The sequence below is a fragment of the Prunus dulcis genome, chromosome 7 (genome assembly GCF_902201215.1).
Source record: "Prunus dulcis chromosome 7, ALMONDv2, whole genome shotgun sequence".
NCBI lineage: Eukaryota > Viridiplantae > Streptophyta > Magnoliopsida > Rosales > Rosaceae > Prunus > Prunus dulcis.
Window position 1 is genome coordinate 12,439,629 of NC_047656.1, and position 15,790 is coordinate 12,455,418.

Consider the following 15,790-nt stretch of genomic DNA (forward strand, 5'->3'; position numbering starts at 1 on the left):
CCTCGCAACACACAGAGAAGTGACCATGCAGCTCCAAAAAAATTTATTTTATTTTATCTCCTTGTTGGAAAATATTTGATTCATATTCATTCCCTTGGAAGTTGGAAGTAGTCAACTTATTTACCAGTTATGTCCTGACACATTTTTTTTATGTGTTTTTAGTGACTCATTTTTGTATATATGTCAAACTAAGGTTTTGGGAAAAAATAGAGCTATAGGATTGTTCCTCTTTGTTTTTAGTGAGTCATTTTAGTTGTGCTAGTAAAGAAACAATTAAAGGGAGATTCACTATTATATCCAATATAGAGGCTCAAATTATAAAAATACCACATATGAAATGGATTTTAGAAACACACCCAAAGTTCATTTACAACATAACAAAGAAACTTTTAACTTCTTATAAATTACAAAACTGCCATCAATTTCTTCAAACAAGCCCAACCCCAAAATCTCATAAAAATACCAAAAATACTCAATAGGGCATCAAAATAATTTAATAATCAATATTAAATTTAATAAGGCCAGTTGTCATTTTTTTGGGTTTTTTTTTTGTTTTGTTTATAGAAATTCAATGGTGTAGGGTTTATTTATAATATTAGTGCTAAGAATGGGTATATCACTAAATATCTCATAATTAAATCGTGTCAGTGGCAGAACATGAAGGGTAATGTGAGTTCAGGTTTCTGACAAATAATTTTTGAAATGAGTATATAACAATTTCACAAATTATTACTGAACATGATTTTACTGTTTTTGTTCTCGAAAAATGTTTTCAAATTAAATTAACATTTTTGTTTTCCCGTTTTGCTATACTGTGTTAGTTTTGTTATGCATACGATTTAATATTTGTTCTTGTTTTTATCCTTTATGGCCACTGTCATGAGCATTCTTCCTAACCTTTTTAGCTTTCTATCACGACCAAGACTTTCCAAGCTGCCCTTTTTCATTTATTTGTGCTAGTCATTGTGACTTGCTTTTCATTTTTTTTAATATCGGGAGAGTGACTTTTGCTTATGGTGATCCCCTTCGTCCTCACCTTTTTTGCTTTCTAATCTAGCACGACCAAGACTTCCAGCTGCTTTTGTTATATATATATCACCAAGGAAGTTGCGCACACTCAAAGACACAGCCAAGCCGAGACAAGCGTGTTATGTTATTGTGCCCAAATAAAATAAAATAAAATTCCATGAAAACATTAGCTGAGGTACGTGTTTTAAAGTAGTGTGTCTAAATATCAACAATGAATCAAAGTTTCACAAACTCAAACAAATCATAGGCAAATAGAAAATAAATCAAAGTTTCACAAATCCAAACAAATCATAAGCAAGTAGAAAACAATAAAATATTTATGGGTAATGCAAATTATTTTTCCATTTTTGCAATACAAAAACATTTTAAGAAAACATTACTAGCTAGATAAAATGAGGGCAAAACGAGCTCCATCAAACTTAATGAACTTGTAGTTTCGAGATGAGGTTACAGAAATAATAAAATATTAGAGATTAGATAAAATAGAGAACATTGCTGAAGGAAACACTTTTTAAGTAGTTTGTTATAATAGCTTTCCAATTATTTCAGCTATAATTTTACTAAAATTTGAAGACTCTCTTGAATATTCTCTTGTATTCGCTATGCAAAATCGAACTGTAAAAGCAGTTTTCGTATAGATCCAAACGTATACGAAAGTTTTGTATCTTATTATCCTCACGATAAACCAAGAACTGATCGAAAGAATTCAACATGTGTTTATAATTGCTCCTGCTTGTCTGAATTACAATGACCAAAAATCCAATGACGGGGAGATAAAGCCCTCCGAATCTTATGGACACGCTACCTACTTGAATGAGTTTTTTAAAATTGAAAAATGAAAGAATTTGATGAGCAAACCTCATCTGGAAGATTACTAAACCTGCCAATTATACTCTCAGGACAAGGTACATGAGCTTGTGAACTTGAATTAGCCAATAATATTGAAGAATACACGAGTCCCACATCAGAAACTTAATAAAATAGAAAGTCCCATATAATAAATCGTTCCACTCCTAATAACACCGAAGCCTTTTGTAATAAAACACCACACCTACTGGACTTTGTAGGTGGTTAAGTTGGGGACAATATCGGTGTTGTTAGTAGTAGGCCGCTGGCCCGTCTCTCTAAATTTAACATGGTATCATAGCGAAACCAAATCAAACAAACTCAAATCAAACAAAAACCCCAAATTGAATCAAAATCAAACAAACCTCAAATTTTAAATAATTAAAAAAAAGAAGGAAAAAAAATTAAAAAAAAGTGACCGATGTGGAATTGGTTGCACGTGTGGCCCACTAAAAAGTGATCCCACGTGAGGAGGAGTATTGAAGAATACACGATCTCACATCGAAAACTTTACAAAATAGAAAGTCTCATATAATAAATGGTTCCACTCCTAATAACATCGAGGCCTTTTGTAATAAAACTCCATACCTACTGGACTTTATAGGTGGTTAAGTTAAGGACAATATTGGTGTTGTTAATAGTGGGCCACTGGCCTGTCTCTCTAAATTTAACAAATAACTTATGCTTGTGTTCCATAACACTAAGATTTCCTTTTGTTTTGGTAAGAGCACCTTACACCCTGCAAAGATGAAGGTCATGAAAACAAAATTCTGTAAATAATGAGTATGAAACTAGCATAACCAACCAACACTATGAGTCTACTACCATTTCACCACTTTAAATCTCTAATCTGGATATAATTGTGTTTATGTTTAAGTGGATTTTTGGGTTTCTTTGATGGATTCTGAGGAGACAAACATGCCAAATTATTTTCGGATTTCAATATTAAAGACAACTTTGTAAGAATCATAAACATAAAGAAAAGGCTCTATTTCTGCCACTAATCCTTGGTTAACAGAACCAGAATATATATGGCGATTACAGAAAACAAAAGTCTGAAAGTTTGCAGCTTTCTCATCAGTCAATGGAATTCCAAATCCTCCATTATTGCCAATTAATTACAGAAAACAAAACCAAAGGTAAGAAGCAGAGATAATGGGCTTACCCAAAACAGATTCACCGTGAAATGCCACTGTTTGACACCTGAGGTGGCAGCTGCACGCTGAAGAAAAACCCATTGACAATTTCTCGAAAACCCTAGTAACAGTGGAAAGAAAGAACAAAGCTAGAAAGGGAAATGAAAAGAAGCGGAGGGTTTTTCTTGTGTTTTTCGTTAATCCCGCCAAATTAAAAGGGAAGAGGAAAAACCGTATAAGGGATTTTTCTTTTTTCTTTTCTTTCTATGGAGAACCACATCACTGATTAATCTAATTAGAGAGAAAAAAAAAACTGTAATCTGGAGTATAATTATTAGAAAATGGGGATTTTTGTAGGAATGTTCCTGGAAATTATACCTCAGTTTCAATTTGTCACCTTAAAGAAAAATTTAAGCTAAATATCACCTTAATTTTTCAAAATCCATGACTATGACACCATTAAATTTTCCATCCATTTAAAGGGCATTTTAGTCTTTTTATCATTTTCAAAGAACAAAAAAATAAGAGAAAAAAGAGACATATCTCCCTATCTCTCCCCCACCCCAACCCCACCCGACCCCAAAATACATTGCATAGGACCACTCCCCTCCCCCCTCTTCTCTCTCTCTCTCTCTCTCTCTCTCTCTCTCTCTAAAACTATGTATAAATTTTTTTATGGTGTTCATTGAGCATGTCTAAAAATTTCAGATACCTAATTTAAAATTACTTAAGCTTCTCACTCAAAATCCAACCCCTTTCTTGTTTAAAAAATATGCAATTTTTTTTTTATAAGGAATGATTTTTCCGTTTTTATAAGGAATTATTGTTTCTGTAGCTGTTTTTTTTTTTTAATAATGTAAATGGCTGTTTTTGCTTAAACTTCATTCGTTTTTTTGCCCCCAAGATTTCAACTTTCCACGACAACAACACAGAAAATATTGTGAAAAATAAAATTTGGTTTTGTCCCTGTCTTCTTTCCTGTTTAAAAAATTACTTGGAGACCTTCTTACGCATTGTTTTCTGTGCTTTTTAATTCAACCCTCGAGCAATTTAATGTTGTAATTAAAGATTTAAAATCGTATTAAGGCTTGAGTTAAGCTTATAAATCAATGAAACAATTGAGATTTTACTTGGTATAGTCCCACGTGTAAGTCTTTTTCACCAAGCAGTCCATGGCTTGGTGTGTACTTGCGTTCTTTTTTTGTTCAAAGGTGCGAAATTGCTTGGCTTTGTTGTTGTTTACATTACGCTTAATTACACTAATGTCTCATGAAACTCCGGTCAAATTCAACTTTACCTCCAAACTCAAAACAGCCCACTCTCATTCCTTGACCGAGATTGCCCTTGCCATCAACTCCATCCAAAAGTCTGTTAACTTTGATGACGTGGTAAGGGCATTTTTGTAATTTCATACACATGGATCATTATTCACCAATTGAGTAGGTGATGTGGCAAGTGGAGCTCACCTCCACATAGATAAAAATATTTTTTTAGTTAAAATTGAGCTAAAAACATATAAAAGCTATTTTCGGAGCTCTCTATAAAATTTTAACTCCAAATTCTACTCTCTAGTTTAGAGAGTCATAAATTAATGCTATAACTCCTATTTAATTGGTCCATCTGTATAAATAAAAAAATTTAATATACAAACTAGTTAGCATTAATTAAAGGTTTTTAAATACTCATAAAATAAAGTAGCATTAAATTAAAGGGAACCACTAGAAGTCATTTCTCTCTCCTCAAATTTAGGAGCTCCTAGAAGTCTCCCTATTTTAGGAGATGGATAGGGAACATTGTTGGAGTTATATTTTTCCAATTCCTCCCTAAAATTTGTTTGAGGTGGTTTAAGGAGCTCATTGTGAATGCTCTTACAATTGTAGTACGTAAGCATTGAGACTTTTCATTTCCTTTGTATATAAATTTTCTTACAAATCTAGCTGCTTCCTACACTTATTTAACTTTCTTGTTAATCTTACAGTCTTATTCAAGCTTTTGAGTAGAGAGGATTAATAAAGGCAGAAGATAGCCATGTGATTGGGATAAATCTGGGGACAACGTATCGTGTGTGGCAGCTTGGCAGGCTGATCATGTTGAGATCTTGGTGAACAATCAGGATAACAGGATAACTCGATCTTATGTTACATTCATTGATAGTAAAAAGGTTGCTAGGTGATGAATCATTTAACCAAGTTGGGAGGTTCCCCGCCAACTCAATCTTCGATAAGGAACTAAAATACTGACTAAATAAGAACTCGCCAACAAACTAAACAAATAAACATGAACACCGTTACCCAACCTCTCTTGTTTAAAATAACTAGTAGTGTTGCTTTTGGGTTCAGATGCTTTTATTAGGGGAGAATGGGTCCTCCTATTTGAGGGAATATATATATTATTTTTTTGGCAGGAGACAAACTTTCCATGTTTATCAAATCTTTTGAGAAATATTTTTACTCACCAATTTAACCCAATGTGTACCATTACCATCATTCTCAACACTTGACGTTTGTCCATAAACATAACCATAGTTAACTCTTTGCTTTATATTTGTGAAAATAGGATTATGCTTACGAATACATGTCATGTGTTGAGAAGAGCAATAATGATATACCTTGGGCTAAAGTGGTGACCAAAAATACATTCAATGTTTTGGAGCATGTGTCACTTGACCGGGTTTTCATGGTACACTTACGTGGGGCTGCCCTTTTTTGTTGTCTCTTTGTCTTGAGGAGGAATTTGGGGAGCTGAGAGGACAGCTGCTATAGCATTGTTTCTTCACGCATAAGGCTGTTGGATGGCAACTCCCCTTACCCTTTGGCAGAAGAAATAAAATAATGGAGAAGAAGATAAGAAGAAAGGAATAAAAGACCTTGAAGCAACAAACGTATGATAAAGATCCGAAGAAAGGAATTATCTCATTTCGAAATCTAAAAAAGTGGCCCCGTTCGGTAACGTTTTAAGAGGTTGTTTTCATTTTCAGAGAACAAAAATGAGGCAAAAACACGTTCGGTTGCCCAAAAGCAGAAAACACTGAGAATGTTTTCATAAAATGAAAACAAGTTCATGTGTACTTGTAGAAAACTAAAAAATAAAAAATTATTTTCATTCTCATGGGAAACGTTTTCATAAAAATAACTCACATATTATTATTTCAAATTGTACTACCGGACACATTTTTATTGTTTTTGTTTTCTGAATATGTTTTCTAATTAATCTACCAGACGCATTTTCATTTCCTGAAAATGCAAATTTGTTTTCTTGTTTTCATTCTCTGAAAATATTCTAAGAAAACATTCTCCAAAAATATTACCGGACAGGCCCTAAATGTTCTTTGTTTACTGAACTGGGGCAAAGCATCAGCTATTGCGTAAGCATTGGTTTATTAGACTTTTCACTTTCTCCATGTATAAATTTTCTTCCACTGATTTCTGCACTTATCTAATATTTCCTTGTTAATCTTTGACATTCCTCTTGGAGCTTTTGAGCCAATTGAGAAAATTAGTAATGGCAGAAGATAACCATGCAATTGGGATTGATCTGGGGACAACTTATTCATGTGTGGCAACGTGGCAGGCCGATCATGTAGAAATCCTGGTGAACGATCACGGTAACAGGACAACTCGATCTTATGTTACATTCACTGATAGTAAGAGGTTAGTAGGTGATGAAGCATTTAACCAAGCCGGGAGATTCCCCACCAACTCAATCTTTGGTAAGAATAAAATGATCAACAGTATAATTGTTCATTGTTTCCTTGTTAATTTCGTTAGAACTGAGAAATATATCCTGTGTTTTTTTTAAAGCAATTCTGTATAAGTGGGGGTATTATGCATAAATCCATAAATTAACTTGTTTCCTGACATAATCTAAACGAGAATGATTTACAGATGCGAAGCGGTTAATTGGTAGGAGATTCAGTGACGAAACTGTTCAAAGTGATATCAAGCGCTGGCCATTCAAGGTCATTAGAGGTGAGGCTGACAAGCCCATGATTGTGATTAAACACAAGGGCCAAGAGAAACTGTTTGCTGCTGAAGATATCTCATCAATGGTTTTGGCAAAGATGCGGGAGATTGCGGAGGCCTTCCATTGCTCAAAGATTAGTGAGAAAAAGGCAGTTATCACTGTCCCCTCTTACTTCAACGACTCTCAGCGCCAGGCTACATTAAAAGCTGGTAAATTAGCTGGCTTAAATGTGCTGCGTATTATCAACGAACCAACTGCTGCAGCCATCGCTTATGGAATCGACAAGAAGGCCGGTTGGTTTAAAAAGAGAAATGTGATGATATTTGATTGGGGTGGTGGTACGCTGGATGTGTCACTACTTACCATAGGCCATGGTGTCTTTGACGTGAAGGCCACTGCCGGAGATACTCACCTTGGCGGTGAAGACTTGGATAACAGAATGGTGAACTACTGCATCGAAGAATTCAAGACAAAACAGAACGTGGACATTGGTGGAGACGCCAAAGCTCTTCGGAAGGTCAAAATTGCGTGTGAGAAAGCAAAGAAGGCACTTTCGTTTTCCTTTGACACTGGTATCGAAATTGACTCTTGGTATAAGGGTGAAGATTTTCATACAACTTTTACACGCGACAAATTCGAAGAACTGAACATGGACATCTTCAACAAGTGCATGGAGCCTGTTAACAAGTGTTTGGAGGATGCCAAAATGGACATAAGCGAGGTCGATGACGTTGTTCTTGTTGGTGGGTCTTCTAGAATCCCCAAGGTTCAAGAGCTATTGCAGGAGGTTTTCAAGGGTAAGGAGTTGTGCAAGAGCATAAATCCTGATGAGGCCGTGGCTTATGGAGCCGCTGTTCAAGCTGCAGCCTTGAGTGGGAACGTAACTGGGAAGCTTCAAGACTTCACTCTCTTAGACGTCACCCCTCTATCACTTGGGATTGAGTCTGGGAAAGATGGTAGTTCCGAGCTTTTCATGAATGTTGTGATTCCAAGAAACTCAAGAATTCCGGTGAGGATGACAAAAACTGTAACTACTCGTTATGACTACCAAGAGTCTGTTAAGTTCCCCATTTATGAGGGTGAAAATAGAATCGCCAGAGATAATAACTTTTTGGGTGAATTCACCCTCCATGGCATTCCTCCGGCTCCCAGGCATGTCCCAAAGTTCAATGTTTACTTTGATATGGACGCAAATGGAGTTTTGAGCGTCTCTGCGGAGGATATGTCCACTGGCCAGAAGAAAGGGATCAAAATCAACGGTGACAGAACCAAGAACTAACTCTTAAGGGAATATAAGGATTAAGATAGCATCTATAAAATAATTATTTTCTTTGATTTCCTATATATGTTGAAGTGCAATATCTATGTTTAAGATAGCATGGAATAAGGAAGTCGATATGAACTTCTTTTGCTGGCTGCTTCTGCATTTCGTGATCAATAACGCTACGGGCACCAACTTGTTTACCAACTTTTGGATACCAGCACACGTGGCACATGACATGGCAACCTATGTCATCTGCCACCTCATTTATTTTAATTACATAATTTATTATATAAATAAAAGAATTACTTTTTCTTTTTCTTTTTTCTTTTATCTTTTTTCTTTTTTTCGGTGTGAAATTCTTTTATTTATATAACAAATTATGTAATTAAAATAAATGAGGTGGCAAATGACATAAGTTGCCATGTCATGTGCCACATGTGTTGGTATTCAAAAGTTGGTAAACAAGTTGGTGCCCGTAGCGTTATTGTTTCGTGATTGGCTGGTTTTTTCTTCTCTGGGTTGGGTGTGGGGAATGTGCTTTGTAAAAGACTTGCCTGATTTGTAGCGCACACATCTTATAAGTAAAAACATATTTCTTCCCGCAAACATTCAAGAGAGCTTGAGTTTTTATTTTGGATTAAATTTTTGTGTCTTGCTCCTTATAATCATCAAGGAGATTTGTTATAACGTTGTACAAAAGTTTAATTTGGTACATATTACAGACACAAGAAGAGAATTTATAGATTAAATTAGGGTTTGAAATAGATTAAAGCTATGCTAAACTCGAATGTTGGCATCGATTTACAGCTGAAACTTGACAGTTGAAGTTGTTGACAGTCCAGTCCAGCACATGCATACCTAGTCCAGCCCGGATCAGAAGCGTCTACCAGGCAAAAATGGGAGTCCAACCTTCTTTTTGTCTTTATAGAGTTGGTTTTTTCCTTTTGAGTCTTGTGAAACACAGTTCCGCTTAAAAACAGTTTCACTTTCTTATCATTTATTCTAGTCATAACTACCAATCTTGTACTATGAAAAATTGTGAAGTCATCACCAATCTGAGGCAAGAAAAGAACTTACTTGGGAGATATTCCTCACCCAAATTCACAACCGCTTGTTTAGAAATCAATAACTTGGGGCTCAAGTTATCTATTTTAAAGTCTGCTAGGATTTTTCATTGCTAGCAGTGGCACACTCGCACACTAAATAAAGTTGACTTGTTGATCAATCAATGGTTTTCAAGGCAATGGGGAACTTTACCCTAAAACAAAATTTGATTACTATGTATCAAAACCCAAACTGAAATACTCTAGGTGTCAAATCCTTATTAGTAAAGATTCTTATGATTAATGCCTAATGTTTCTTAAAAAATAAGGGGTTTTACCAAAAAATGGTAAATAGGAAGGCAAAATGTTAAAATAGTCTAGTGACTATTACATAAGAACAATTTCATGTGGAAAGGACAATGAAAGAATAAATAAAGAGGAAGAAAAAAAAAACGGCGGAGGAAAATAAGAAAAAATAAAGAAATAGGAGAGACACTAGATAAATGCAGAAAAAAATAAACAAAGAGGGGAGAGAAGGAAAAGAATTAAAAGGGAGCATAAAAAAAGGAGAGAGAGAGAGAGAGAGAGAAGGGATAAATGTAGAAAAATAAAAATAAAAATGGTCACTTGCGTAGTCCAACCAACTCTAGGTCATAGGTTTGCCCTGGCCTCTCTCCCTCTCCTAGGAGTAGCCTCTTTCCCTCTCCTAAACTTTTGTTTACCCAAAAAAAAAAAAAAAAAAAAAAACTTACTTAATCTGATGATTTAATGGTGTGCGAAAAAGTTGCTATATAAATTCCATTTAGGGGTTTTAATAAAAATAGACAAATAGGAAGAAAAAATGTTAAAATAGTTCAACCTCTCTAAAATTGGATAATCTGATCCAGTCACTGTCCGACAATGACATGAAATTACTCTTATATCACTGTCCAATAATAACATTGAAATTACTATTCGATGGTGACATAAAAGTAATTTCATATCACTGTCGGACAGTGACTATTTTAACATTTCGCCTTCCTATTTGTCTTTTTTTTTTATTTTTTATAAAACCCTTTTTTTATGAACCGGATTAAGCAAGTTTCAAAGACTAGCGTTATTGACTCTTTTTGCTCCTTTATGTATAGTACACTCCTCTCTTTCTCCTTTATTCTTCCCTTTTCTTTTTGTTCCTTCTCTCTGCTCTCTATATTTCCTTTATTTCATGCTCTCTCTCTCTCTCTCTCTCTCTCTCTTTTATTCTTCATTTATTCTTTCTTTTCCTTCTCACGTCTCTCTATATATAAAGAGCCATTAAACTTAAAAGAGAATAAACTCATCAACTTCTGCCTCCAGCCAGTCTCCTGCAGGTGCTTCCATGGCCGTAGAAAACATGCCACCATTTCCAGTTCCAATCAAACTTACGAGTGATATATATAACTATCAACAATGGAAATATATTTCTCTTTATATTTTGACTACCACAATCTTTCTGGAATCATTCATGGAACAGAGCCTCGTCCGTCCTCGGGGACTTTGGTCTACCTTTAGTAATTGGTCCAGCAGACATCAAAAGGGTTCGAGTTGGTTCAACAGAGAGCAAAAGGCTTTGAATTGGCTAAAAGTGTTGGAATGTAATCCTGCAGCTGCTTTCCTTGAAGCCGAAGTCACCAAGCTCTATTACAATCATTTTATGTTTATTTTATTTGTGATGTAATTAGAACCATTGGATCATAGTCTAGGTGGATTCTCTAGTTTAGTTTTGGGATGACAAGTGTAAACACCTCATAGGGTGACAGCTGCAATTCTGTTAGAGAAAAATCTCTTCTCTCTCTTCACTGTCGAGTACACTATGTAAGCCAATTGTTTGTGAAAAATACAATGCAACAGTCATTTCTCATCTTTCTCTTCCTCTCTGCAAATTCCTCATTTCTCTAAGATATACAAACAACCATAGAATTCTAACATGGACTCTGAGCCAGGTTCGGTTGGTTGCTGGTCGTGAATCTGTGCAAATCGAAAGCTGGTGTTTGTTTGAGCTGAAATCGAGCTCACTCAATATTCCAAGAGGCGTATCTGTTTGAATCCAATGTCTAATACGGTAGGGTCAGGCACTGTTGAGCTTCGCACGCCAGTTTTCAATGGAGAAAACTATGAGTTTTGGAGCATTAGAATGAAAACTATTTTGAAATCTCATGGGTTATGGGATTTGGTTGAAAATGGTTTTGATGCTTCAGATCCAAAGAAGGGAAAGGAAAAAGAAGAAGGATCTAAGGCTGCTGAAATGGAGAAGTCTACGATGGCTGAGATCTTGATGAAGGATGCTCGTGCACTTAGATTGATCCAAAGTGCAGTCTCAGACCAAATCTTCCCCAGAATAGTGAATGAAGAAACCTCAAAGGGTGCATGGGATATTCTAAAGCAGGAGTTTAGAGGCGATAAACAGGTACGAAGCGTTAAGCTGCAAGGTTTACGTAGAGAGTTTGAATATACTCGTATGAAGGATAGTGAACCATTGTCTGTTTACATTGCTAAACTATTTGATTTAATTAATCAAATGAAAAGTTATGGTGAAGAGCTGCCTAGAGAAAGAGTTGTGCAGAAATTGCTGATTAATTTGCCTAAATCGTATGATTCTATATGCTCTGTGATTGAGCATTCCAAGGACCCTGACACTCTTGAAATTCAAGAAGTGGTTGCATCTCTGAAGAGCTTTGAGCTCAGATTGGATAGGCATACTGAAAATTCCACAGAAAAGGCTTTTACTAGCCTGAACATAGAGAGTAAAAGCTCCAAGAGTGGAAGTTCTTCTGGAAATCACAAATCTCAAAAGAACTGGAAGTCTAATGGAAAGAATTGGAGTAACAAGTCCAATTCTAATCCTAAACCAAATGCATCAAATGAAGGAACCAAAACACCCTGCAAGCACTGTGAAAAACTACACTATGGCAAGTGTTGGTATGAGGGAAAACCAAAATGCAGAGGGTGTGGAAAGTTTGGACACATACTCAGAGACTGCCATGGGAATCAATCTGTACATAAGGTGAATTATGCTAATCAGATTGAAGAAACTGGAACTCTGTTTTATGCATGCAATGTTGTGACAGATGTGAAATTGAACAATTCATGGTATGTTGACAGTGGTTGTAGTAACCACATGACTGGAGATGAAAGGCTATTGGTAGATATTAGAAGGGATGTAAATTCCAAAGTGAAAATGGGGACTGGAGAGACAGTTCAAGTTGCAGGGAAAGGCACACTTGTGATAGACACCAAAGCAGGAAGAAAGCACATTCAAGAAGTGATGTTGGTGCCTGGATTAGAAGAGAATCTGCTCAGTGTTGGGCAGATGATGGAGCATGGAAACTGCCTGATATTTGGAAAGGGAATGGTGACAATCTTTGATGACTGGTCACTGCAAAATCCCATTGCTAAAGTTCAAATGACTAGCAACAGGTGCTTTCCTCTCACAATGGAGCCAGCTACTCAGTTGGTGTTAAAAGCTAGTGTGACACACAGCTTGCAAACTTGGCACAAGAGACTGGGGCATCTCAATGATCAAAGCATTAGACTACTTGCAAATCAAGGCATGGTTCATGGCTTACCCAGTTTAGAAAAGGATTTTGAAGTTTGTGAAGGCTGCAAGCTAGGAAAGCAACATAGAGACTCATTCCCTGCAGAATCCACTTGGAGAGCCCAGTTTCCACTAGAGTTGGTACACACAGACATCTGTGGACCAATGCAAACTGCATCAATGTCAGAAAACAGGTATTTCCTGTTATTCATAGACGATTGTACTAGAATGGCTTGGGTCTATTTCCTCAGAAATAAATCAAATGCCTTTGAATGTTTCAAGAAGTTCAAGGCTATGACAAAACTGCAAAGTGGACATAAGGTGAAATCTCTTAGAAGTGACAGAGGTGGAGAATTCATGTCAAATGAATTTCATGAGTACTGCAGTGAAGCTGGAATACAAAGGCAGCTGACTGTAGCATATTCCCCTCAGCAAAATGGAGTAGCTGAGAGGAAGAACAGGACTGTGATAGAGATGGCAAAGTCTATGCTACATGAAAAAGGGCTTCCTTTTGAATTTTGGGCAGAAGCTGTCAATACCGCAGTATATCTACTCAACAGATGTCCTTCTAAGTCTCTTAAAGAAGTGACACCATTTGAGGCTTACACTAGAAGAAAGCTAGGTATTGCACACTTGAAAGTGTTTGGATCTTTATGTTATGTGCTCATTCCTTCGGCACTAAGGCACAAGTTGGAAGAAAACAGTCACAAATGCATTCTTGTTGGCTATGGACTTTGTGAAAAGGGGTACAAATTATATGATCCTAGAACTAGAAAGATTATCTTGTCTAGAGATGTGTATTTGGATGAAACTGCCTCATGGAAATGGGAGAACACTAGTAATGTAGAGTTGAGAATGCCTATGCAAATGGAAAACCGGGATAATGCAGAACATGAACAGATGGTAGTTGATGAACCAACTCAAATCTTGGATACTCAAATGCAAGTAGAAGGATAAACTGCACCTCAAGATGAGGAAATACTTGACAGGTCTCAAGTGTTTGATCACACACCTCATAAGTGGAGGAGTATTAATGACATCATGGCAAAATGTAACATATGCATTGTGGAACCTGACAGTTTTGAAGAAGCTGATTTGGATGAATCATGGAGACATGCAATGAAGGCTGAATTAGAGATGATTGAAAAGAACAATACATGGGAATTAGTTGACAGACCATTTGACAAACCAGTAATTGGTGTCAAGTGGGTCTACAAGGTCAAGCTTAATCTAGATGGCACTGTGCAGAAGAATAAAGCTAGACTAGTGGCTAAAGGCTACTCACAAAAGCCTGGAATCGATTACAATGAAACATTTGCCCCAGTGGCAAGGCTAGATACCATCAGAACCTTGATTGCCCTTGCTGCACAAAAGGAATGGAGTTTATATCAGCTTGGATGTGAAGTCTGCCTTTCTCAATGGCATTCTAAAGGAGGAAGTCTATGTTGAACAGCCACAAGGATATGACCAAAAGAATAAGGAAACCAAAGTTTACAAGTTGAACAAGGCTCTATATGGACTGAAACAAGCTCCAAGGGCCTGGTATGATGAAATAGATGCCTATTTCAACAATGCAGGATTCAAAAAGAGCTCTAGTGAAGCTACTCTTTATGTCAAAACAAATGACACTGCAGGTATTATTATTGTCTCACTTTATGTAGATGACATTATATATACTGGTAGTTGTCCCAAACTACTTGAAGAGTTTAAGAAAGATATGATGCAACACTATGAGATGACAGACTTGGGGTTGTTACATCACTTTCTTGGCATGGGAGTGGTTCAAACAGATAGGCACATCTTCATTCACCAAAAGAAATATGCAATGAAACTTCTTGAGAAGTTTGGAATGAAGGACTGCAAGTCAGTGGCAATTCCACTTGTGGTGAATGAAAAACAATGTAAAGAAGATGGAAGTGAAGCAGCAAATGAAAGTGAATTCAGACAGATAGTAGGGAGCTTGCTCTACTTGACTGCCACAAGACCAGATGTAATGTTTGCATCTAGCTTACTTGCTAGGTTCATGCACAATCCCACAAAGAAGCATTTGGGAACTGCCAAAAGAGTTTTGAGATACATACAAGGCACACTTGATTTTGGCATTGAGTTTGTGAAAGGGAAAACAACTACTCTAATAGGGTATTGTGACAGTGATTGGGCAGGGAGTGAGGATGATATGAGAAGCACATCTGGATATGCTTTCACACTAGGCTCAAGCATGTTCTCTTGGGCTTCTATCAAGCAAAACACAGTTGCTTTGTCCACGACAGAAGCTGAGTTTTTGAGTGCTGCAGAAGCAACTTCACAAGCTAAGTGGCTAAGATTTGTGCTTGAGGATTTTGGTGAAGAACAAGTAGAAGGTACACCAATCCTATGTGATAACACTTCTACTATTGCAATGGCAAGGAATCCAGTTCATCACCAGAAAACTAGACATATCAGTCGGAAATTTCATTTCATCAGGGAAGCTATTCAAGCAAAAGATATTGAGCTAATCTACTGCAAGACAGAAGATCATATTGCTGATATCTTGACCAAGGCTCTGCCTAAGGATCGCTTCGTTAGTTTAAGAAGCCTACTTGGTGTGAAAACAGCTAAAGGATTAGAAGGGAGTGTTGGAATGTAATCCTGCAGCTGCTTTCCTTGAAGCCGAAGTCACCAAGCTCTATTACAATCATTTTATGTTTATTTTATTTGTGATGTAATTAGAACCATTGGATCATAGTCCAGGTGGATTCTCTAGCTTAGTTTTGGGATGACAAGTGTAAACACCTCATAGGGTGACAGCTGCAATTCTGTTAGAGAAGAATCTCTTCTCTCTCTTCACTACCGAGTACACTATGTAAGCCAACTGTTTGTGAAAAATACAATGCAACAGTCATTTCTCTAAGATATACAAACAACCATAGAATTCTAACAAAAAGCCACTCTATATGAAAGTCTCCAACAAATTGTC

General features: G+C 36.5%; 1 protein-coding gene across 1 annotated transcript; it reads left to right on the top strand.

Annotated features, from left to right (window-relative positions):
* The first annotated feature begins 6,470 nt into the window (after window positions 1-6,470).
* LOC117635887 (heat shock cognate 70 kDa protein-like) lies at window positions 6,471-8,401 on the top strand. Its single transcript, XM_034370263.1, has 2 exons — window positions 6,471-6,720; window positions 6,896-8,401. Exons 1-2 carry the CDS (start codon window positions 6,513-6,515, stop codon window positions 8,251-8,253), a joined length of 1,566 nt encoding a protein of 521 aa, XP_034226154.1. The 5' UTR covers window positions 6,471-6,512; the 3' UTR covers window positions 8,254-8,401.
* The last annotated feature ends 7,389 nt before the right edge of the window (window positions 8,402-15,790 follow it).